The 26296-nt window shown below is 33.2% G+C and overlaps 1 protein-coding gene and 1 non-coding gene across 2 annotated transcripts; both read right to left on the bottom strand.

Annotated features, from left to right (window-relative positions):
• Positions 1 to 10480: 10480 nt before the first annotated feature.
• LOC133802735 (small nucleolar RNA R71) lies at positions 10481 to 10587 on the bottom strand. The gene has a single exon (XR_009877480.1). It is a non-coding gene; the product is annotated as a small nucleolar RNA R71 (small nucleolar RNA).
• Positions 10588 to 18165: 7578 nt separating this feature from the next.
• Positions 18166 to 20868, bottom strand: LOC133801389 (L-type lectin-domain containing receptor kinase IV.1-like). Its single transcript, XM_062239575.1, has one exon. The coding sequence runs from the start codon at positions 20810 to 20812 to the stop codon at positions 18767 to 18769; it is 2046 nt and encodes a 681-aa protein (XP_062095559.1). The 5' UTR covers positions 20813 to 20868; the 3' UTR covers positions 18166 to 18766.
• Positions 20869 to 26296: the final 5428 nt, after the last annotated feature.

Below are 26296 nucleotides of genomic sequence, written 5' to 3'. Positions count from 1 at the left end.
GGTGAGTCTCGGTGTGTTTTTAATGATTAGAGCGTTACCGAGGATTTTAGGGTAACGGGATATGAATTATTGATGTTCGAGAATATTGAGATTAGCGGGAATTGGGAAGTGTTAATTATGATTAACGGGATAAGTGGAAAGTACCAATTTTACCCTTGAAATGGTTTTAGAAGCTTTAAAAGACCTAGGGGTATTTTAGTCATTTGAGTTTGGATTTATATGGCTTTGGATGGCTGTAGAAAGAACAGAACAAAACAGAGTAAGAACTTTCTCCTTCCCGTACATCCATTTCTCTCTTTCCTTCTTTGGAGTTTTTGAGCTCAAAGTGTGGAATCAAGCTAGGAAATCAAGGGGCTGAGGTTTTAGACTTGGTTCAGCCATTGGAGAGGGTTTAACTCCAGGTTTGAGGTAAGTTTTATCCATTAACTTTCTGGTTATACCCTGTTTTAGTTTTGAGTTTTCAGCTTGTAATTATCTAGTGGATAGTTGGAATCAAAGGGAGTTAGGTTGATGTTTTACTTTGGTTTTGATGATGGTGAGTTGTAGGTGAGGTTTAGGGGTTGAATTGGGTGTTAGGTTGGTGTTTTGGGTTGGTTTGAAGGGATGGTTCCAAGGGAAAACGCAGGGGAAGGTTTGCTGGTGCGTGCTGATTTCTGGGCTATTTTGCATATTGAGCCGCGGCATGGCATAGATGCGCCGCGGCCCAAGGTGCATGTCAGGGTTAGGCCGCCTCTGTTTGGGGGCGTGCCGCGGCGCAGCTGGGGAGGGCCGCGGCCCTTAAGGAAATTTTGGCCATAAACATGTGTTTTAGCTTGGGGATTCAAACCTTAGGCCTCAGGGTTGAACCCGGTTGGGTAGTGTTTGATGTCTCGGAGGCTGGGTTTTGGTTTAGGAACCCTCTGTTATCATTTTTATTGATGAATCCTATATTTTGGTTATGACCAGGTGACCGTCAAGGAATTTAAAGGTTGATCGTTCTCAGGGGTTGTTCATATAATAATTCTCACTCGAACCAGAGGTAAGAAAACAGTGTATGTATACAGTTGCACCCTGTATAGGTATATGACATGCATGGTTTGTTCTTAAAGCATGTTGGTTGATATATGTGGACGTGGATTACATATTAAATGCTAGTGAACGCTGATTACCTGTTTATGGCACTGACTAGTCAGGGACTGACCCTAAAGTCGATGAACACGCATTGAATGGCTCTATGGCATTAATGCGGGACCGACCCTAAGGTTGATGAACTTATAAGCGCTTGCCTGGTCTAAGACCAGATGTTCATAGCCAAGGTACATGACCCGGGTGACCGTTTGTCACAAGGCTAGGGGACGTTGTCCATAGTTACGACTCTAGAGTCGGGAGGAAGGTTATGTTGGTGACCAATCACCATGCACCTGTCCTAATCAAACTTATGAAAGAACTACTTATCGGTTAAGCCCTGGTGACCCTATCGTCACATGGCTAGAGGGAGCTGTACCCACTATTGTGACTTTTGGCTATTGTCACCTATCTGCTTGAACTGCTGATTCTGAACGATTATTATGACTATTGATGATATTATATCATGCTTTATTGTGTTTTCTTGCTGGGCCTTGGCTCATGGGTGCTATGTGGTGCAGGTAAAGGAAAAGAGAAGCTCACCCAACCCTGAGTGGAGAGCTTGGGCGATGTTGTGTACATATTGGGCCGCTTGACCGCCACGGTCAGGGAGTTCTCAGAGGGATTAGGGGTTTACCCTATTTTTGCCGCTTAGGTCGGCGGGGATTGTAAATTTGCTACAGTAGCGACCCTTTTGTATTATGAACAGCTTGTAAACATTTTGAAAGGCTCATGAGCGGTTTATTTACTTAATGAAATGTATCCTTTCCTTTTACTGGTTTTTTTCACCTTAACCTAATAATAACACTTAGATCACGTTTTTAACCAAAGGACTCGGGTAGCGAGTCAAATTTTCGGTTCACTGTTCACCGTAACTGTTCTGGGGTAGCCAGGGTGTTACATGTACAGTCCCGTACGGATTGCCCAGGCGATTCGTCGCCACCATGCAGGCGATGCATCGCCTGTCTGAGGTTTCACTCCCAAGTGATGTGTCGCCTCCTACAAGCGATGCAACAAAGTTCCACTTGACTTGGCACCCCCAAACTTGCCCCAAATATCTCCAAACTTTTTGGGTACTCACATATACTTCAAAGAAACACTTTAGACCCAAAAAGATAATTTATAGATGCCTATACCAAAAGTCAACCCGCTCATGTTGACTTTAATGAAATCGTTATGGTCTTTGCACCTCTTCGTGCCTAACCAATTTCACTATTTATTCAACCAATCATAACAATCCCCCAATTGGTTAAAGACATCCTCTTTCTCTATCTTGAATGATATTAGTGCATAAAATAAAGTACCTTTTGGGTTTGAACTTTATCTTTGTGAAAACACTACAAAGCATATATCGAAATGCTAAGAAATTATTAAAAGATTGAACCCAATGTTCCTAGTGATAAAAACTGATAATATCACAAACACCTCTACTTGATCACTCGTGTATTTCTTTCTATGCGCGCTCAACATTTTTCATGGCCCTGTGCTTATCCATTCATGAACCATCCGGAGAGAAAACTCCTACTCTCTTGAGAGGCGGCACCACCTTTAGGTTCACATAGGTAAAATTCTTACATCATCTTTGCTACCTTTAGAAATTCTTGTTGCTCTTCAACCGAATTTCATTAAAATCCTTTGGCTTAATCCTCATGTCTGATAGCAACCAACATTAACTTTCCTAGATGAGACTCTAAGTCGTTAATGTTGTCAATTATTCCCTTATCAACAACTTGTTCTTACCCATTGAACTCTACACTCGAAGTAAACGAGCTTTGAGTTGGGTTTCCATCATTGAGGAATCTATTGGTCAAGGAGTTTTAGTCCCATCCCTCTATTTGTATAACCAACCAAATCTCCCCTAGAGGTTTGGTAAACAGATTCACTAAGTTCTCACACGATTTGACATACGAAATTGATATGACTCCCTTATCAATCAATTCTCTCACGTAGTCATGTCTTAGACTTATATGTCTAGACTTCCCATTGTATAACTTATTGTAATTTCTAATCAAAGTTGCTTGAATATCACAGTGTATCGAGATCGTCGATACATCAATCGGGGTTTTTGGTATCTCCATCATGAGATCTCTTAGCCATTCAACCTCTTTGTCGATTGCCACTAGATCTACAAACTCGAACTCCATGGTTGAGTGACGTATACATGTTTATTTCTTAGATCCCCAAGAAACCATACCCCTACCAAGGGTGAACACCTAATCGGTTGTGGAGAGATTATCTCCTACACCAGATATCCAACTTGCGTTGGAATATCCCTCAAGTATCATATGATAATTTGAATATTGGAGGTACATCTATTTGGTTCTTTTAAGGTATCCAAAGACTCTTTCTATGACCTTCCAAGGTTTGATACTTGGATTGCTAGTAAACCTACTTAGTTTACTAACTGCAAATGCAATATCCGCTCTTGAATAATGTACGGCATACATCAAACTTCCTATTGCACTTGCACACTCTAATTGAGCCACCGCTCTCCCTTCATTCTTTTTAAGCTTTTGGCTTGAGTCAAAGGGCGTGTTTGCCTCTTTGGTATTAAGATGACCAAACATGCAAGCATCTTCTCAATATAATGAGCTTGACCTAAGGCATATCCATCAACATTTCTTCTATCCTTAATACCTAGTGTGGTATCGACCTCTCCAAGGTATTTCGTTTCTATTATGCTTTTCATGTCATTACTTAATATCAATATATCATCAACATACAAACACACTAGGATGAAATATTCATCACAAGTCTTAGAGTATAAGTATTTGTCCACACTATTGTGTCTAAACCCATCTGAAACAATGACTTCATTAAACTTCTCATGCCATTGTTTTGGTGCTTGTTTTAAACCATATAATGATTTAACAAGCTTACACCCCTTATGTTCATTTCCTCTTAGAACAAACCCTTCTGATTGTTCCATGTAAACCTCCTCATTGAGATTACCATTTAGGATTGCTTTTTTGACATCCATTTGATGAACATATAGGTTGTGTGTTGATGATAAGGCAAATAACATTCTTATTGATGTTGTCATTGCTATCGATGCATATGTATTAAAATGATCTATGTCTTCCTTTTGTCTAAACCCTTTGGCCACCAACCTTACCTTAAAGGCTTGAGTGGTCCCATTAGTGTGGTACTTTCTTCGAAATACCCACTTACAACCTATTGGATTTGATCCTTGTTGTAGATAAAAAATTTCCCAAGTGTGGTTAGATATGATTGAATCATTCTCATCATTTATTTAACCAATTTCACTATGTATTCAACCAATCATAACACAACCTCTACCTCCATGGAGCGTCGCCGTCTTCCAGTTGCATGCCTAGTCCTCTGTGTGTGATAACTCTACAAAATAGAGTTATTTTACCACTTTTTATGTGCTAATTGTTGCTTAATTCTTGAGTTTTAATTGATTTGTTAAGTTTTTAAGTAATTTTGAATTTATTGGGTTTATTTTGATTTTTATATATTTTATATGTTTTTATAGATTTTTGTTGTAATATGTTATAATTTAATTAGTTGAAAATATTGTTATTAGATTAAAAGTTAGAAATGTAATTTTGAGCTTAAATATTTGAGTAAATTAAGTTTTAATTAATATTTTCATGAAACTTTTGTTGTATATTTTATTATTGAAAATATTTAGTTTTAATTTAATTTATGTTTGTTTTATAGGGAATTTGTTATATTTTATTTGCTCTTGAAAAGCAATAAGAATGATGTTAAAAAGTGTCATTTTTTTTAAAAAACAAAGGAAATTGGCATTCTCCTCCTGCCAGCTCGAAGCCAGCCAACTGGGCCCAGCACCTGCTCTCCACTCGGGCCCGTCAGCTGCACAAAGGCCCAGTGCCTCCTTGCTCCATTCTCTCCTGCACCTGGCACCAGAAGTCTGCAACTGTCACCTCACGCCCAAGCAGCTGATTCTCACCACCGTGACCCCAGATGCATGCTTCCTTTAGCACCAGCCGTACACCACCATTTTCTCTCCAATGCACTGCCTCACCAAAGCCCACAGTGGGCCTGCCAATCCAGCCAGCCCAATCTCACCATTTTTCCCAGTACAAATTACACATAGTATCCAGTTTTAGAAATGTCTTTTAATTTTTATCAACTTTTTAAAAAAATTAATTGTATACTCAATATTTCTTTGAATCTACCAATTATACCCTTCAGTCATACCTAAGTTATATGTGTATAAACAATGGTACTAAGGGAAATGTCATTATAATAATGGGTAAAATTTAACTTAATTTATTTAATGGCTAATTTTAGTTAACTAATTCTAAAACTGGGTGCTTATCAAGTAATCCCCTTTTCCCAGCCGCCTAGTCCCCTGCCACAGCCCACATAGCCACTTTTCTTTGTTCCCTTGTCCCATAATACCAAAAAATGCCAACTTTTTACCTATTTTTCTACACATTTTTCACCACAACATCATCATTATACCCTATAATTTACCTCTACATACCATATTTATTTTATTTAATTAATCTAATCAATTTAATTAATTTAAATTGATTATTTTAATAATCTCATTTTGGCTATAAATATGGACTTTCAAGACCATTTTAGGGTGCTTAATTTTTGGGGTTACCATCTTCTTCTACCATTTTCTCTCTTCCGTTTTAGGTTTTTCAAGAGCATTTTGCAAGTATGCATGTCATTTATTTTGTAATTTCTACTTTAGTTATGTGCTTCTAATCTTTCTCATAAGATTATTAAGATCATGATGAAGCAACTTGTAACTAGTTAATATTTATGTTGTATGTTGATTTCCCTTGTAATACAACAAAGTTTATGGATTTTTCTTCTTCATATATGTCTTTCATCTTTAATATCTCATATTTTGGATTGTTAGATAATATGCACTTTGTTCTTCATTTTGCAAAAACATAATATTCTTTGTATGAGATGTGTCATTAAGTTGTACGCATCCATGCTTAGAACAAAAATATTATGTTTTGCCTTATAAATAATGTTATTTGATTTTTTTGTTGTTTCATTAGGTTGATTCACATTAAATACTTTGAAATTATAATTTTTGAAAAGTGAAGAAAAATCCTATCTTTTTAGAAGTAATTTGTGCTTAAAATTATAAATCTATTTAGAAAATGATAGTTTGAATTATTTTAACTATCACTAAAACTTGGGAATCAATATACTAATAAATATTATTAAACTTACATTTTGTGGATTCTAGTATCTTAATAATCTTTTCTTTTAACACTTATTTTCAAATCATTATTGGTTTATTTTTATTCTCTTAAATAGCTTTATTTTTCAATCTTTTATTTTATGTTCACAATATTAAAACTCATCAATCTTTGGAGCTAGGTTAGAATTTATTACTTTTGATTTAAAATAATTTTCTTTTTAATTTTAGACAACTCCTTTGGGTTCGATCTCGTGCTTACACGAACACTATATTCCATATACGATTCGTGCGCTTACGAGTATAAATTTTTAAAACATACTCGTTTTGGGTCCATCAAGTTTTTGGCGCCGTTGCGGGGGAGTTGCAAGAAAAAAGAAACGAAATTTATCTCAAGGTTAGTGAATTCTTCTACTAGTTATTTTAATTTTTTGCACTTAAAAAAAAACTAAAAAAATATATATTTATAAAAACTAAAAAAAAAAAGATAAAAAGAAAATTTGGGACGGTTCTACCACCCATAAAAAAAACTTACTTATATATATTTATATTTATTATTTTTTTTAGTTGACGGCACTTGTGCCTCCTATCTATCTTTTTAATTTTTTTTAGTTGACGGCACTTGTGCCTCCTATCTATCTTTTTAATTTTTTTTAGTCGATGGCACTTGTGCCTCCTAATTTTGTTGTAATTTTTATTTCTTATATTTCTTTGTTAGTTGACGGCACTTGTTGTAACATCCTGAATTTCCTAATGAGGCTTAGTGCCTGGATTAGGGGGCCAGGAGGCAATAATTGAGTTAATATGTGAATTATATCATAATATAATTATGCTTGTATTTTAAAGATATTAAATATGTGTATGTGGGCCCGTTTCTTATAAGAAGGGTATATTAGTAATTTGACCCATTTGGGGTATAAATGCGAATATGTGCTTGTGCGATTGAGACCACATTATTATGTGGATATATTTGGGTTACTCGATGAGAGGCGGTCCTGATGAGCAAGTTAGCGAAAAAGTCACAACGGGGTCTAGATACCCGGTTCGAGGTATTTTAGTAATTTAGTACATTACCGAGAATTAGTGGGTAATGGGAATTTATTAGTAACTGTGTGAGAATATTGGAAATAGCGGGAATTATAGAATGCAAATTGTGGATAGCGGGATTTAAAGCAAATGACAAAATTGCCCTTGTGGACATTTGAGGTATAAGCTAAGAGTGAGGGGTAACTTAGTCTTTTCCACTTAGGTTTAGAATTTAGCTGGCTGGGATATACACAGAAAGTTTAGGAAATTTCAAGAAAAAGAAATCAACAGCTCTTCCTTTCTCTCTCTCGTTCTACACCTTTTCTCTTGGGGCTTTGGTGATTTTGATCATCTTGAAGGGTCTTGCTTGGAGGGAAGGCTTGAAACCAGGGGGATTGCTAGGAGTTATTGCTACTGGAGTCATATAGCTGAGGTAAGGATTTTGAATTGAGGAATATTATGTTAATTCAGTTGGTATATCTAGAATTATAGAGTTCATGCATGTTTGTTAATTGGGAGATTGGGTTTTGGATTGTGATGAGTTTAATTTGGTATTTAGTTGGGTTTGATTGCTGGTAAGAGGTATATTGTTTGTGGGGATTTAATTGGAAGGTTGGGATGGAATTTAGTGAGTTTTGGTTGGGTTCGGTTGAAGAAAAACCTAGAAAATTATGGGTTCGTGGTAATGAGCCGCGGCTCTTTTATGGTGAGTCGCGGTCTGCGAAGGGGATTTTAGGCCCGCAAGGCTCGGATGCAGGGGCGCGCCGCAACACGCATTGGTTTCTAGGAAGGCCGCCTCTGGTTTTAGAGGCGGGTCGCGACTCTTAAGGGGAAATTTGGCTTACGTGAGATTTTTAGAATGGGAACTTAATCGTTTGGGCTCGGGATCGATCCTACTTCCTTGTTAAGTGGATTTCGATGTTCTAAAGGCTAAGAGTTGGTCTGGAAGTTGTTATTTACCTGTTATTGATGGGAACTTCTTTATCGTGGTTGTGACTAGGTTTTCGCTAAGGGCTTGAATCGGGGATCGTGCTCGGAGGGTTGTCGCTAGTAACCCGCATATGGACCAAAGGTAAGAAAACTGCACCTGTTATGTGAATGCATGATTAGAGCTTAGTTAAGGTGACGAACATGATTATAATTATGTTGCAAATGTCTGATTAAGTATGCTGTAATGTGCATAATTATGATTATGCTTATGACTGATGAGTGAATGTATTATAATGCACTGTGTGATTATCTGTTAAGTATGCTATATGAAATATGTGGCTGACTGTTATGACTGTGAGGCTTAGTTTATAAACTAGGGTATCACTAGAGAGTTAAGAGGAGATCAACTTATTAGTTGAGAATGTGATGGGCTCGGGGAGATTCTTAATAGTCAAGAATCTCAAGGCTTTAACTTATAAGTTGGAGGCACGTGGTGGCTTGACTTATAAGTCAAGGGCATAAGGGACTTAGTTTATAAGCTAAGATTGGCATAATGCACGTGGAGTGCAGGCCACCATGGCCGGGCCACCCTGGGAGTGCAACATGCACTTGACTGGCTCCGATGCCAACAACTTGAAAGAATGTGCAACATGCACTTGTGTGACTCTATGGTCTCCAATTGGGTTTAATGAATGCACTGGATTCGGTTATTACTGTTTGATGGTTGTTTTATTCACTGAACTATTGATTAAGTTTTCTTGCTGAGTCTTCTGGCTCACAGGTGCTTTGTGGTGCAGGTAAAGGTAAAGAGAAGCTCAACCAGCCATGAGTCGGAGGGCATTAGCAGTGGTATGTACATATGCAGTCCGCTCGACCACCACGGCCGAGATGTTCAGAGGAACTAGGGTTAAACCCAGCTTTTGCCGCTTAGGACGACTTAATGTGTAATCTGAGTTTTGTAACAGACTTTTAAACTAATGTTTTTGGGATCCCATGTAAAGAACTTATCTTTAACTTAATGGAAATGTTTATGAAATGATCAAAAGTTTTTAGTACCCAAACCTTAGTGGTTAATCACATGTTTAGTCCAAATGACTTGTTAGTAAGTCCAGCACTGGTTTCAAAACACACCTGGTAATGGACCCTAATTAGCAGGGCATTACACTTGTGCCTCCTATCCTTTGTTGTAATTTTCTTTATTTATCTTGTTGTAGTTTTTATTTTATTTTATTTATTGCAATTTACTAGTTGATGTCAATTTTTCCTCCTAGCTAGTTGATGGCAATTTTGCCTCCTAGTCTTTTATCTTATGTTTTAGTTAATAGCACTTGTGCCTCCTAATTTTTACCTTAATTTTGTTATGGTTGATGGCATGCTATGCCTCCCTACTCTTGCCTAAATTTTAGTCTTATTTAATTTCTTTCTTATTTTTCTTTGTCTTTTATAATATTTTAGTGTAATATTGTGAAAAATACTTGAAAAAAAACCTAAATCTTGTCCTTTCACCATAAGCAATTTTTGCTTAAAGGATATTTGAACAAAATTCCCAATCCGCCTCTACTAATTAACCTCAGGGAGTTGTTAGTAGTGCGCGAGTAAGTGGAATCAAATAGGCATGGGGACAAGTAAACCATAAGAATTATATTGTTGTGAAATCTCTAAAAATTATAAGTATGCTCTGTGGTTGCGATTTTAACTGATCTTCCACATCAGAAAATTGTTTGTTTGAGATTATATTTGTTGTTTTGTTTGTTAAAATTGTATGCATCATTGGGAACGTAACTCTAAAAAGAGATTAGTAGAAAGACATTTATCTTTGTTTGAAATTGAAAGTGTTAGTAAAAATTTGAGCATCATGGAACCTATTGCTAATCCTGTTGATGAAAATGTTGTGCCTGAAAAAACTTTGCTTGAATATTTTGCACCTATTTCATCTAATGCTCCTTCATGCATTGTTTTACCTACCACTTCTACTACTCATTTTGAGCTTAAACCAGCAATCATTCAATTGTTGCCATCTTTTTATGGGTTAGATAGAGAGGATCCTTACATGCATGTCAAAGATTTCTTAGAAATTTGCTTAACATTTAAATTTCAAAAAATTTCTGATGAGTCGGTCAAACTAAGATTATTCCCTTTTTCATTAAAAGACAAATCAAAAGCTTGGTTAAATTCCCTTCCACGGGGTCTATAACTACATGAGATCAACTTTATAATAAATTCTTGCTGAAATTTTTTCCTATGTCTAAAACTGATAGTCTAAGGAGAGAAATCTCCGAGTTTTTTCAAAAAGATAATGAAGAGTTTTATGAATGTTGGGAAAGATTTGAAGATTTATTATTAAAATGTCCTCATCATGGTTTTGAAAAATGGAGACTTGTAAAATATTTTTATGATGGTTTGACTCCCTCTAATCGTCAAATGATTCAATCTATGCATACTGAATTTTTTTTAAAATTTCAAGGACAAGAGGCGTGGGATGCCCTTGAAGATTTATCTGTCAATTCACAACAATGGAATTATTTTGATCCTAGGTCTAGGTCAACTAATTCACCAAAAAGAGGAGGAAGGTATGAAGTAAAAGATGAATTAGACTTAAGAACATCCTTAGACAAATTAGCGAGAAAAGTAGAAGCTTTAGCCATAAGTCAAACTATAAATTCTCCAATACAACCAAGAAAAGATGTCTGTTATAGATGTTCTAGTCCTTGCCATAATGCCCAATCATGTCCTTCCTACCAAGAAGCCTTTTATAAGGAGGCCAATGCTCTTCATGCTTATGGGAAACCAAATGATAGCCCATTTTCATCCACCTACAATCCAAATTGGAGAAACCATCCAAACTTTTCATGGAGACAAAACCAACCCCAAATGAATCAAGGGCACCAATACAACATGCAAAACCAAGCTCATGCCCCACAAAATCAACCATATCCGCAACAAAGAAAACCTTCCTTAGAAGATACTTTACAACAATTTATGCAATCCACTCAACAAATCCTACAAAATCAATCTCAATCAATTACCAAACTCGAGACACAAGTAGGACAACTCGCCACTGCTTTAGCTGATAGAGAAAAAGGAACATTCCCTAGTCAACCTATCCCTAATCCAAAAGGTCAATATGAGATAGGAAAGTCTAGTCATAATGGAGAAGTCAAATCAATTTCAACTCTTAGGTCCAGAAAGAACATTGTCAAACCCGATTACATACCCGAGGTTGAAAAAGAAAAAGAAAAGAGTCAGCCTTCTAGTTCTAATGCCAATGACTCTTCAAACAAGGAAATTACAATCCATCCTTTCATTCCAAAAGCCCCATTCCCACAAAGATTACTTCCAATTAAAAAAGGCGGCCAATATAATGACATCTTAGAAGTTTTTAAACAAGTTAGTATCAATATCCCTTTCTTAGATGCCATTAAACAAATTCCTGCCTACTCTATATTTTTAAAGGATCTTTGTACTGTTAAAAGAAACATTAATGTTCCTAAAAATGCGTTTTTAACTGAACAAGCTAGTTCCATTATTCAATATAAGAGTCTTGTTAAATATAATTTCATGCATTATTGGTGATCATTTTATTAAAAAGGCTTTACTTGATTTGGGTGCTAGTGTGAATTTATTGCCTTATTCTGTTTATAAGCAACTTGGTCTTGGTGAGCTAAAACCTACCTCTATAACTCTTCAATTAGCCGATCGTTCTGTGAAAATTCCTAGAGGCATTATAGAGGATGTTTTGATAATAGTTGATAAATTTTATTTTCCTGTTGACTTCATTGTTCTTGATACTCAACCTGTGGAAAATATGCATGCTCAAATTCCTATCATTTTAGGTCAACCATTCTTAGCTACATCTAATGCAATCATAAATTGTCGTAATGGTGTTTTGAAATTATCTTTTGGAAATATGACTGTTGAATTGAATGTATTTAATGTTGTTAATCTGTTGAGTGTGAGGAAGTGCATGAAGTTAACATGATAGATAGTATTTGTGAAGATGATGGAAATGACTTACTTGATTTTGTGAAAAATACTTTGGTATGAACTTGCATGTTGATGACTCTAATAATGATGTGAATGCTTTGCTAGAGCCTATACCCTTAAATGAAACCAAAGTTGAACCCTTTTCACCCTTCGATCATGTTCAATCAATCTCCGAGTCTCCAAAGTTAGACCTTAAACCTTTGCCAGAAAATTAAAAATATGCTTTTCTAGGAGAGTCTGAAACCTTGCCTGTTATCATAGCAGCCGCCTTAGATAAAGAACAAGAAGATAAATTGTTAGATGTCCTTAGAGAACATAAAGAAGCCATAGGTTGGACCATTGGAGACATTAAAGGAATTAGCCCATCCATATGTATGCATAGAATCCATCTAGAAGAGAATGCTAAAACCTCTCGGGAATGTCAAAGAAGGTTAAATCCAAATATGAAAGAAGTGGTTAGAGAAGAGGTCATAAAATTGTTAGACGTAGGTATCATTTACCCTATTTCAGATAGTCAATGGGTTAGTCCAGTTCAAGTTGTGCCTAAGAAGTCTGGGATCACAGTTGTTGAAAATGAGAAAAATGAATTAATCCCTACTAGAGTACAAACGGGGTGGAGAGTGTGCATAGACTATAGAAAGCTAAATAATGTTACTAGAAAAGACCATTTTCCATTGCCCTTTATTGATCAAATGCTTGAACGTTTAGCTGGCCATGCATATTATTGCTTTCTTGATGGGTATTCGGGATATAACCAAATCCCCATTGCCCCAGAAGATCAAGAAAAGACTACTTTTACATGCCCTTTCGGGACTTTTGCTTATCGTCGCATGCCCTTTGGATTATGCAATGCACCTGCGACTTTTCAAAGGTGTATGATTTCAATTTTTTCTGACATGGTTAAAAGATTTCTTGAAGTATTTATGGATGATTTTTCTGTGTTTGGTTCTTCCTTTAATGAATGTCTGCACCATCTTTCACTTGTTTTAATTCGTTGCAAAGAGAAAAACCTTGTGCTTAACTGGGAAAAATGTCATTTTATGGTTAAAAAATAAATTGTTTTAGGTCATGTAATCTCATATGAGGGAATAGAAGTTGATAAAGCTAAAGTTGATCTTATTTCAAAACTTCCCCCAGCTAAAACTGTGAAAGAAATTAGATCATTCTTAGGTCATGCTGGTTTTTATAGAAGATTTATAAAAGACTTTAGCAAAATTTCTCGGCCTTTATGCCATTTACTTGGAAAAGAAAATGCTTTTGTCTTTGATAATAACTACCATGTTGCCTTTCAAAAATTAAAAAATTTGTTGACTACTGCACCCATTATTCGACCCCTTGATTGGAAAATACCTTTTGAAATAATGTGTGATGCTTCTGATTATGCTATAGGTGCTGTCTTAGGACAAAGACTTGAAAAAATACCTCATGTAATTTACTATGCCAGCAAAACTTTAAATGATGCTCAATTAAATTATTCCACAACCGAAAAAGAATTGCTTGCTGTTGTTTTTGCATTAGAGAAATTTAGGTCTTATCTGTTAGGATCTAAAATTATTATTTATTCTGATCATACTGCATTAAAATATCTCTTATCGAAAAAAGATGCTAAGTCTCGTTTGATCCGTTGGATCCTGCTTTTACAAGAATTCGACTTAGAAATACGTGATAAAAAAAGAACTAAAAATGTTGTTGCTGATAATTTATCTAGACTAGTTGTTGAAACTATACATGATTCCACTCCTATCACTGAAACTTTTCCTGATGAACAATTGATGCATGCTTCTTCCTTGCCTTGGTATGCTGATATTGTTAATTATTTGGTCACTAAAGAAATACCATCTCATTGGTCTAAGCATGATAAATCTAAATTTTATTCTGAGGTGAAATTTTTTATTTGGGATGATCCTTACTTGTTTAAATACTACCCTGATCAAATAATTAGAAGATGCATTCCAAATTGTGACCAATCTAGTTATTTTACCACTTTTTATGTGCTAATTGTTGCTTAATTCTTGAGTTTTTAATTGATTTGTTAAGTTTTTAAGTAATTTTGAATTTATTGGGTTTATTTTGATTTTTATATATTTTATATGTTTCTATAGATGTTTTATTGTAATATGTTGTAATTTAATTAGTTGAAAATATTGTTTTTAGATTAAAAGTTAGAAATGTAATTTTGAGCTTAAATATTTAAGTAAATTAAGTTTTAATTAATATTTTCATGAAACTTTTGTTGTATATTTTATTATTAAAAATATTTAGTTTTAATTTAATTTATGTTTGTTTTATAGGGAATTTGTTATATTTTATTTGCTCTTGAAAAACAATAAGAATGATGTAAAAAGTGGCATTTTTTAAAAAAAAAACAAAGGAAATTGGCATTCTCCTCCTGCTAGCTCGAAGCTAGCCAACTGGGCCCAGCACCTGCTCTCCACTCGGGCCCGTCAGCTGCACAAAGGCCCAGTGCCTCCTTGCTCCATTCTCTCCTGCGCCTGGCACCAGAAGTCTGCAGCTGCCACCTCACGTCCAAGCAGCTGATTCTCACCACCGTGACCCCAGATGCATGCTTCCTTTAGCACCAGCCGTACACCACCATTTTCTCTCCAATGCACTGCCTCACCAAAGCCCACAGTGGGCCTGCCAATCCAGCAAGCCCAACCTCACCACTTTTCCCAGCCGCCTGGTCCCCTGCCACAGCCCACATAGCCACTTTTCTTTGTTCCCTTGTCCCATAATACCAAAAAATGCCAACTTTTTACCTATTTTTCTACACATTTTTCACCACAACATCATCATTATACCCTATAATTTACCTCTACATACCATATTTATTTTATTTAATTAATCTAATCAATTTAATTAATTTAAATTGATTATTTTAATAATCTCATTTTGGCTATAAATATGGACTTTCAAGACCATTTTAGGGTGCTTAATTTTTGGGGTTACCATCTTCTTCTACCATTTTCTCTCTTCCGTTTTAGGTTTTTCAAGAGCATTTTGCAAGTATGTATGTCATTTATTTTGTAATTTCTACTCTAGTTATGTGCTTCTAATCTTTTTCATAAGATTATTAAGATCATGATGAAGCAACTTGTAACTAGGTAATATTTATGTTGTTTGTTGATTTCTCTTGTAATGCAATAAAGTTTATGGATTTTTCTTCTTCATATATGTCTTTCATCTTTAATATCTCATATTTTGGATTGTTAGATAATATGCACTTTGTTCTTCATTTTGCAAAAACATAATATTCTTTGTGTGAGATGTGTCATTAAATTGTACACATCCATGCTTAGAACAAAAATATTATGTTTTGCCTTATAAATAATGTTATTTGATTTTTTTGTTGTTTCATTTGGTTGATTCACATTAAATACTTTGAAATTATAATTTTTGAAAAGTGAAGAAAAATCATATCTTTTTAGAAGTAATTTGTGCTTAAAATTATAAATCTATTTAGAAAATGATAGTTTGAATTATTTTAACTATCACTAAAACTTGGGAATCAATATACTAATAAATATTATTAAACTTACATTTTGTGGATTCTAGTATCTTAATAATCTTTTCTTTTAACACTTATTTTCAAATCATTATTGGTTTATTTTTATTCTCTTAAATAGCTTTATTTTTCAATCTTTTATTTTATGTTCATAATATTAAAACTCATCAATCTTTGGAGTTATGTTAGAATTTATTACTTTTGATTTAAAATAGTTTTCTTTTTTATTTTAAACAACTTCTTTGGGTTTGATCTCGTGCTTACACAAACACTATATTTCATATACGATTCGTGCGTTTGCGAGTATAAATTTTTAAAATATACTCGTTTTGGGTCCATCAGTGTGTGCTGATGAACCCAACTCCGCCTTCCAGCATTGATGAGCCCAAAGCACAAATCTACCTATGGGTCGAAGAGAGTGATAAATAGAGAGGGAGGTGAGGGGCGAATAGAGGGAGAAGCCCAAATCGTCAAGAGAAAACATCTTTTTTTTTTTCTTTCATTTTTTCCGTTTTTGTTATTTATTTTATTAATTAATATTGCTATTTATATTAATTAAAGATTTAAGTTCTAAATGTTATTTAAAAAATTAAAATCCATTTTAGAGAACACAATTGGCAATATTAATTTTTAATAAGAAAATAGATTTTTAAATTTTTTTGAATTATACACGTGATACTGATGTGACTATGGTACATCAGTTGTCAAAGTGCCACGTAACATTTTGTTGGCCACATATATTGGATAGAAACTAGCGGAAGTTGTATAACTTAATAACATGCATAATTCAAGGGGGAGGGAAATTTTTAATAACGAAAAAATTCGAGGAACACCATTTGAAAGTAGTAATAATTGAGAGGAAAAAATACCTATATATTAAAAAAAAAATGTGTTACATTATGTAAAATTCCATATACGGACTTTACATGGGTCAAGTGAGCTTTTATTTTTATTTTATTAAAGATTAAATATTTTGACATTGAAATTTGTTGTTATTGTTTTTGAGATGAGACACTAAATCAATTAGTAAAGATTAAATAAAGAGAATACATTATTATAAGGAAAATTTGTGGCGAAAATCAGTAAGTAGTCTAAAAAGTTGTAAATAAATTACTATATAGTTTAGTGACAAAAATTAGTAAGTAATCTAAAATGTTGCACTTAAGTTACTATTAGTAGTTTTTTTGTGACAAAAATCAGTAAGTAGTTTGAAATGTTGCACTTAAGTTACTAAGTGGTTTTTTCGTTGCAAAGATAATATTTTATACCAATTTTGTATTAATTTTAATTAATTAATAAAAATCTAAAAAAATACATTTCTAACTTTAAAAAATTATTTAAAATCTGTTTTAAAAATAAAAAATAATTTAAAATTTCTAACATGAAAAAATTATTTAATTTTACTTAAAATTAAGTTTTAGAAAATTATACAACTTAAATTGAATTAAAAATTAATTTATTTAAAATTAAATAATTTTTTCATGTTAAAAAAAATTAATATTAGCAATATATAATTAAATTTGTATTAATTAGTTAAAATTAAGACAAATTAACGTAAAATATGACTTTTGCAATAAAAAGACTATTTAGTGATTTAAGTGCAATATGTGAGACTACGTATTTATTGATTTTTTGCGTAAAAAAAACTACTTAGTGACTTAAATGCAACCTTTTATACTATTTTATGATTTTTGGTGCTAAAATTTTTTACATTTTAAACTAGTTACTAATTATCATCACAAATTATTATTATTATTATTTGAGTATGCGTTTGAGCCGGAGCTGAGTGTAGATCTGTTGGGGATTGCCATGGAATGTTTTGTTCCCTACAAAAAATTGATGCTGCAAAAGTCCATTGTTGATGACTTTCCTACTAATTAATTAAGAAGACCAATTATCTTGGAACCTTCTCGATGTGACAATTCTAGTCTAGACCAAGTAGCTAGAAGGGAACCTTCACTTTGGGATGTTGTTTTTTTTTCTCATGGTATATATGAATTTATTAAAGACTTTTTGGTGAGAAAATTGGATATAACGACATAGAAAGCTTCCCTTTAGTTTCTTCTATTAAGTTTCACACTATTTTAATTAAAATAATATATAATAATATTTTGATTAAATTACATAAAGAGGTAAAACAAACAAACAAGAAAACCCTCTCTTAGGATTATATTAAGTGTGTGTTAACATTTTAATTGTTAATAAGTTCTCGTAATCATTTAAGTAAAACTTATTGAAAAGACTTAAAATCAATAAATATTTTATTTATTAATGGTCAAATAAGTTTCACATTTTTTTAAGATAAAAGGTAAATTTTATTTATAGAGTCAACTAAACAACACTCGCCAATAAGTCAATTGCATGCAAAGAAGATTCAAATGAACAATATTGATTTGCTAAGTCATTTACAATGTTTAAATATTAAAAGGTTATCAATTCTAAAAAAAAGTCTAAAAACCAATAATCACATATCATTATTTAAAATAATACAACAACAGTAGACTTCATGTAAGGTGTATGAAATTTAAATAGGAGCCAAATGGTTAATAAACACATATGTGTCATCCGAAATTGAATTACACCAATAATAGTATGTGAACTACTTGTGGTGTTAGACACTCATTGTACTTTTTAGCAATTCTCTAAACAACAACTAGACATTCCATCTGAGTATTATCCAAGATAAACACCCTAAGTAGCTCTTCTAAACCAACACAACAAAACTCCGTCATAAAAACTACTAACCCCATCAAGAAAGTAGAAAGACTCACAAATAGACACCATCTTTATAAAAACCCCTAAGTTTCTCTCGAGAGCAAAGTTTCACATTTCTATAGGACAATAATATAAATTATTAACATTTTAATTCTCTTTGTTAAAAAGAAATATGTGAATTATTAGGAAATTTGCATAACACTATGAGGCGGTCTCGTATAGCACTTAATGTGTTATTAATAGCGTTCTCACTACTAAAAAAAGCACTTACCTCCCATGCAGAGTGACTTACCATGTACCTAGGTGAAGTGAGTTCACGTGTAGGATTGAGAATCAACTCATCGACCACCGGAGAGGAGTGACTCGGCCATAGAAGATGACGACGACGACAACACTTGAGGGAAAAATGGCATAGACATTGCATAATCACCAACCCCTTCTTTATGCACGAACATCAACCCCGCAGCTGTGAGTCCCATTGTCGACAAGTCCGGCAATGGCACATCTCTCTCCAAAAAGGACATCACTTGCCTCATGCTCGGTCTGACCCCCGGTTCCGAATGTGAACACAACAACCCCAGTTTCAATACTAGCTCTATTTCCTCCTCTGATACGACAGAATCTGATTCTATCAAATTTACATCTATGGCCTCAATAATCCTTCCTTTGCTCCAACATGAGAAAACCCAGTCCACCAAAACTAACTCTTCCTCCGGTGATCCTCTCCCCTCTATGGGCCGTCGTCCGCATGCCACCTCAAGCAGGAAAGCTCCGAATGCGAAGACGTCGGAGCTCGTTGTGGCCTTTCCGGTTCTGGTATGCTCCGGGGCGAGGTAGCCGAATGTTCCAACTATGTGAGTTGTTTGAGGATCGGTTCCATGGTCATACAATCTAGCTAAACCAAAGTCTCCTAACCGGCCGTTTAACTCGCTGTCAACTAGTACGTTACTGGCTTTCACGTCACGGTGGATGACGACTTGTTCCCACTGATGGTGAAGGTAGCATAGACCTGAGGCAACTCCCTTTATGACCCCAAATCTTTGGTGCCAATTTAGTGTCGTTTTTGGGTTGTTGTATAGGTACTTGTCTAGGCTGCCATTGGGCATGTAATCGTAGACTAAAAGAAGCTCACCTTTCCGGCGACAATAGCCTAAAAGGGGTAATACATTCCGGTGTCGGAGCTGGCCGAGAGTTACAATTTCAGCCACGAATTCTCTCATACCCTGTCTTGATTCGTGAGAGATTCTTTTGACAGCGATCTCTGTTTTGGAGGGCAATACTCCTTTGTAGACTTTACCAAATCCTCCCCTACCCAATAAATTTTTGTCCTTGAAACCCTCAGTTGCCATATACAAATCTTTGTATCTATATCTATGAGGTCCATATTCGACCTCCCAATCTTCAAGTACCTCTGCATATTTTCTCCTTCTTCTGATGATAAGAACTAAACTCAAGATCGCTAGAGCCACCAAGCTCGAACAAATCACCGGTAACCCAATTGTCAAAAGCTTGGATTTTGGTTTGGGTCCGACCCGAGGCAGATTCGGGAGTTTCGAAAAGTCAAGCTCTTGAGCTTCGCCATTAATCTTAAAGCTCCAACCCAGAACATAGTGATAACTTATAATAGAGCCGGTTGAGGAAGCAAAACCAATATACATGGTGTCCTTTATGATCGGTGAAAGATCTACGTTCAAAGACAGAAGCGGTTTTCGGGGTTTAACAACTTCGGCCGGAGCTAAAGTCACGTTCATCTGCTTCTTAACAGCGTCATATTCGACCCATACCTTCATCGGCTTACCACTTATAAGAGATAAGTTCGTAAACCCACCTTTGTTTTCGTCGAAATAGCTCGCCGGTTCAGCTTTAACCGAGGTTAAACCATTAATGTCAATCCCCACGTGATTGGCGTCTATGTCTTTGAACTCGTTGGTTTGAATCGTATCGAGCTCGACGCCGAAGACTCTGTTCGTGGCGTTGCCATTGTTGGTTTCGTTAAAAAGGCCAAGGTACTCTGTCGGGAGACTTCCGGGAAGACCTCTCGTCGGAGCGATCACGAAAACGAAGCCGTGGCCGCTCAGAGTCGCGAACTCCGATCTGATGGCGAAGACGAATGTGGTGGAGAAGGAAGAAACGGTGTTGTTTGGGGTGGCTTTGAAGGTTACTGGTTTGGGAAAGAAAGCATGACCTGTACGGTGGTTCGTGTTGTTCGTGAGCCTCAACAGGCCATTGGAGGTTATTTTAGCTGAGCCGTCGAGGACCAGGTCGACTGGCTTAAATCCATCGAAGACAAAACTGAGATCACCATGATCATCTTGGGACGGAGCTGGTATTACTGTTATGGTTAGGAATAGTAAGAGAAGCGATATCAGAAGCTTAGAAAACATGGCTTAAACTAGTCGATCTATAAGCACTTTTTCCTTGCTATTCTACTTTGATACAGTATGCCTTTGTATGATTTATAAACTAGTCTCGATCAATAATTATGCTAGAATTGACAAAATTTTACTATTTTTCTATCATATTAGAATAAATATTAAGACAATTAATTTTTGATCATTAATAATAATAATAATAATAATAATAAAATATACTCAAAATTCTCTATTACATATATAAAAAAATTGACATAATTAAAACAATTTTATAACTTAATATTTATCCTAATTTGTTTTCTTTCTGTGAACATATTTAAACTCTTGCTTCATAAATTTCGAACAATAAAATGGAAGTGTGTGTATGACCACCACAATTACACATGCATAATAAATATCTATATATCTTTATTAATTAAAAATCACTTTATAATGGTTGTCAGATATTAGAGTGCGCTTTTATGTATTTAGCATTTAAGTTTTAGGTTTTTTTATTTTATAGAGAAAAGAGAAAAAAGAAAATGATAAATATAGAATTAATTATTTTTTATTCATTAAAATAGTACGTGTGAAAATATGAAAGTTTCATTAAACATAATTTTCATTTTGTGTATTTTTTTCTTTGAGAATTGACATGGGTACCCGTAGTGAAACGACAAGGAAGTGATATATCGCTATTAGTAAAATTTAATATCGGGTCCCACATGATTTAATTTAATAATTATTATGGGGTATTGCTAACCAATTAAAAAGTGACATTTTTTGTGATGTTGGACACCTTAATGTTCCAAATAACAATATTCTTTTTTCTTTAATCACTTTCACTGAAAATCACATGACAAATGTTACTTCTTTGGAAAGAGTTTTGAAAAATCAAAAGTTCAATAGTATTAAATCTATTTGGTACCAACATATTTTTATTATATTATAACTTAATATAATTATATCTTTAAAATATTGGAAATATGCATAGTTAAATTTAAATTAAATAATAATTAATACAATATGTCAAATTCAATGTATAAACATTGATAAACGAAAATGACATCATTGTATAACTATGATGCACATATTTATATAATGTTGAAAATATACAAAATTATTATAGAAGACTAAATTGATAATTAATTTTATCATAAATTTTTAGTAGGTATAATATAGCATACATTTAAATATATTTAAAATTAAGATAATTATTATTATATAGATGCATATTTTCTAAAAATGCAACAAAGAAATATTATAACTTATTAAAATGTAGAGTTTATTATTATTTATAAGCGATTCTAAGTTGGAATTAAATTTTTTTTATGACTATACGAAATAATATAGAGTAATATTTTATAGATATTTTAATTATAAAAAAATATGAAAGTAACTTATAAAGCTAAGAATTCAACAAGTTACTTTTAGAAGATATCACAAACAAAGTCGTTATCCATCCAAATAATAACAAAAGGATTATCACTTTTATTTCAACTATTCTCATCCAAAACATAAATATCAAAGTTGTTAAAAACAAGTCTTTTCCATAAAAAAAAAAAGACTCATGAACTAGCATGCCACCTCACCATTCCACCATTTAATTTTTAGAGGAAAGACTTGTTTTGAGTAGTCACAATTATTCTCGATAGATTTTTAACAAGTAAAAAATATTCAGAAAGCAAAAGTTGGTAGTATCAGAAAATCCTTTTTGTCCCAAATATTAATGTCCAAATCCAATCGGTCTTTCAAATTTTTGAATTGCAAGTGTAAACTAATCCTATGTTTTGTTAAAATGTCATCTGTACAAACTGCCTTTTTCTGTTTTTTCATTAATGTTATAATTAATATTAACTAATATTGTTCTTATTATTATTTTAAGTCAAACACGCGATATTGGTTTGAATCTTCTTCCAAGTAATTTCATTATCAGTATTTAATTACGTATAATTCATATGCATAGGTGGTCTATAGAGGTCGCCAAGGTCTACATTTTTAACACAAATGCATTTGGGTAGTGTCAAGTCACGGCCACCCTCATATATTAGTACTAACTATCACTGTTACCCTAATTTTTCATACTAATTTTTCGTGATCATTTATATGCATGAAAGAGATAACACGGAAATATACAGGAGTTGTTTGGTAACACTTAAAAAAAATAGTTTTTTATTTAATTAATTAAAATTTTGAAAATTAAACATGTATTTGATAATTTTATTTTTATTTATTATTTTTTAAAATTTTAATTAAAATTTATTAAATTTTGAAAATAAAATTTTTTTACTTTCAAATTTTTTTAAACAATTTTCAATTTTTTGTTTCTTTTTTTTCTTCTTTTCTTCAAATTAACACATTATATTGTTAAACAAAAAATAAAAATAAAAGTTATCAAACGCGTTTATTATTTTTTGTTTTTAAAAACAAAAAATAAAAATAGTTACCAAACATATTTTTATTTTTTTAAAATAAAGAAACAAAAATAAAATTATATTTATATTTTTGTGTTTAAAAAATTCAAAAACAAAAGTTTTACCAAACGAGTCCATAATGTTTTCTATAAGAAAAATTATGGAATAGTAGTTTTTTTTTTCTGAAAGAACTGCTCTGGGCCTCTATTCCATTCAATCAGTGAATAATATACAAGAGTACAAGGATATTTCAAGGCTACAAATTAGGTAAGACAATTAGGCTAGTTTGACTAAGGATATTATAACTATCCTAATATACAAAGATATTCAAAATATTTACATATTCTATCACACCCCCAAAGTTGAAACAGGAGGTCCTCATACGTTGAGACTAGCTCGAAAATCATCAAAGAGTATGTGCGGAAGTTCTTTAGTGAACATGAAGGACACAAACCTGACCACGAGCAACTTTCTTACGTACAAAATGTATATTCATTTCAATGTGTTTAGTGCTCTGATGTTGAAGGGGATTATCAGAGAGATATATCGCACATTGTGACAGTATACCAATGTAGCCTTGTGCAAAGGACAACGAAGTTCCAGAAGCAGATTACGAATCCAACAAGATTCAGGAACGACATTTGCTACCCCTCTATACTTAGCTTCGACACTTGATCGAGACAAAGTGGGTTGTCGTTTAGAAGACCAAGGGATCAAATTATCTCCGAGAAAAACATAATAACTAGAAGTGGACCGTTTAGTATCGGGACATCCATCCCAATCAGCATCAGTGTATGAAGTGAGACTAGAAATCAATGATTTGTACAAATGCAAGCCAAAGTCTAGGGTGCCTTGTACATAACGTTGAATTCTTTTAAGAGCATTCATATATGGTCATTCTTTGGATCATGCATATGTAAACATACCTGCTGTACACGCGATATTGGTTTGAATCTTCTTCCATGTAATTTCATTATCGGTATTTAATTACTAATTCATATGGGTGATACTATGGTGGTCTATGGAGGTCGTCAAGGTCTACATTTTTAACACAAGTGGGTAGTGTCAAGTCATGGCCACCCACATATATTAGTACTAACTATCACAGTTACCCCTTTTTTTTTTACTAATTTTTCGTGATCATCTATATGTATTAAAGAGATAACTCAATAACCACGAAAACATATAATAATGTTTTCTAGGAGAAAAATTATAGAATAGTAGTTTTTTTTTTCTTTTATAAACAATACATTTGATTTGATTTTTTTTTTATTTTAAAAAAAGATATAGAATATTAGGACTAAGAAATATAATCCACGAAGGCTTCTCTTTTCCTTGTTTGGTTTCTTTGCTATACCAAAAATATCATTTAGTGGCATTTTATTAATAGAGTAATTGGTGAAAATGATATTTTTTTAAGTTATTTTACACTCTCACTTAGTTTTAATTTATATATATTTTTAATTTATCATAATTATTAATTATTTTATATTTTTTTAAACCTAATATATAAATTCTTAATTATTTCTTAATTTATCTATTCAATAATAATAAACTAAAAAAATTAATAACTACTTATTAGTAATTTTTTTTCATAATTCGTTAGTTGGTTTTTAATTATCAAACTTATTTTTTATTTTAAGTATTAAATTTATGAATAATTTTTTTTCAAAGTTAATTTATCAATTTTTTATTTCTTAATAATTAATTTAATCAAGATATTAATTACTCATAGTTTTATTTACTATTATATTTAGTAGTTTTTTAATAATATTTTTTTCTACAAGCTAATTTGTTCTCTTAATTTAATTTTTTCAATAATTATTATTAAGTAAGTATTTTATATTTTAATGTTTACTTATAAAATTAGATTATTTTATTACTAAATGTGTTGATTTTCTAAGTCTAACAAAATTTCGGTAGCATAACGACTGCATTTTAACCTACCCAAATTTTTTAAATCTATTTACAACATAAAAAAAAAAATATCCCAAAACATCCTGAACATATAAAACAATATCCATAAATAATAAATTAAATTGTAATGAAAAGTTGACTCATATGCATGCATTTATCATCATATAATAATATAATTGACGTAAACATGCATTTAATTATTTAATGACATAATAAATCAATTATGGCCCTTCTGGCCTCTTAATTAATGTCTTAAACATTATTAGGAAATTTGGGTCATTACAACTATCCCCCCTTACAGAAATTTCGTCCTCGAAATTTATCTGAACCGCCCGGAATATAAATTCCACACAACTGATTCCAGTTTCCTAGGTCGTTCCCTCAACCTCATTGTTTCTGTAATATACCTTAACCAAAGGCATATCTTTGTTCTCATAACCTTATTCTTTCTTTTAAAATCTGAAGTGACTATTCCCCATTGGATAACTTAGCCTCAATCTCTAGATTCTTATAACTCAACACATAAATTTCTTCTAACCCATGTTCTCAACATGGAAATATAAAATACACTGTATACGACCAACAGTGCCAAAGATAAGTCCAATCCAAAGGCAACCTAACTGGTCCTATCCAGGATTCAAGCGGTCGTATTAATTTAGGGCTTAACTTGCCTGTAACTCCTCACCCCTTTCTGTAATGCCCCAAATTTCCTAATAAGGTTTAGGACCTTGATTAGGAGGCTGGGAGGGCCATAATTGATTTAATATGTTATAAAATGAATATATGCATGTTAATGTGAATTATATTATTATATGATGATAAATGCATGCGTATGGGAGTATTTAAAATGATAAGGGCATTTTGGTAATTTGGCCTGCTGAGGGCATATTTGTAAATTGGGTGCATATTGTAATATGTGAATGAGATTTCATTATTTTGGAGATATATTCGAGCTATGTGGCATGAGACGATCTTAGATTATGAGTTAGCGGTTTTGTCATAACGGGGTCAATTTTGGGGTAATAGAAATGTTATTTGGTGATAGATTGGGAATATTTGAGATCAGGGTGAAATTCTGGAAGTTTTGACTATAGTGTCCCCAGGGGTGTTTTCGGGACCCCGAGCACTAGGTTTTATTTAAGGTTACTTAAGCTTGAAGTAGCTTGACAGATAAGAACATACGTTA

The sequence above is a fragment of the Humulus lupulus genome, chromosome 9, assembly GCF_963169125.1.
Source record: "Humulus lupulus chromosome 9, drHumLupu1.1, whole genome shotgun sequence".
NCBI lineage: Eukaryota > Viridiplantae > Streptophyta > Magnoliopsida > Rosales > Cannabaceae > Humulus > Humulus lupulus.
The sequence above is the reverse complement of the archived record's forward strand: the minus strand, read 5'-3'. Positions and strand labels throughout refer to the sequence as shown.

What these genes read in the sequence shown, in the direction of transcription:
- LOC133801389 (XM_062239575.1), bottom strand. Translation starts at nt 20,812, where the DNA reads ATGTTTTCTAAGCTTCTGATATCGCTTCTCTTACTATTCCTAACCATA.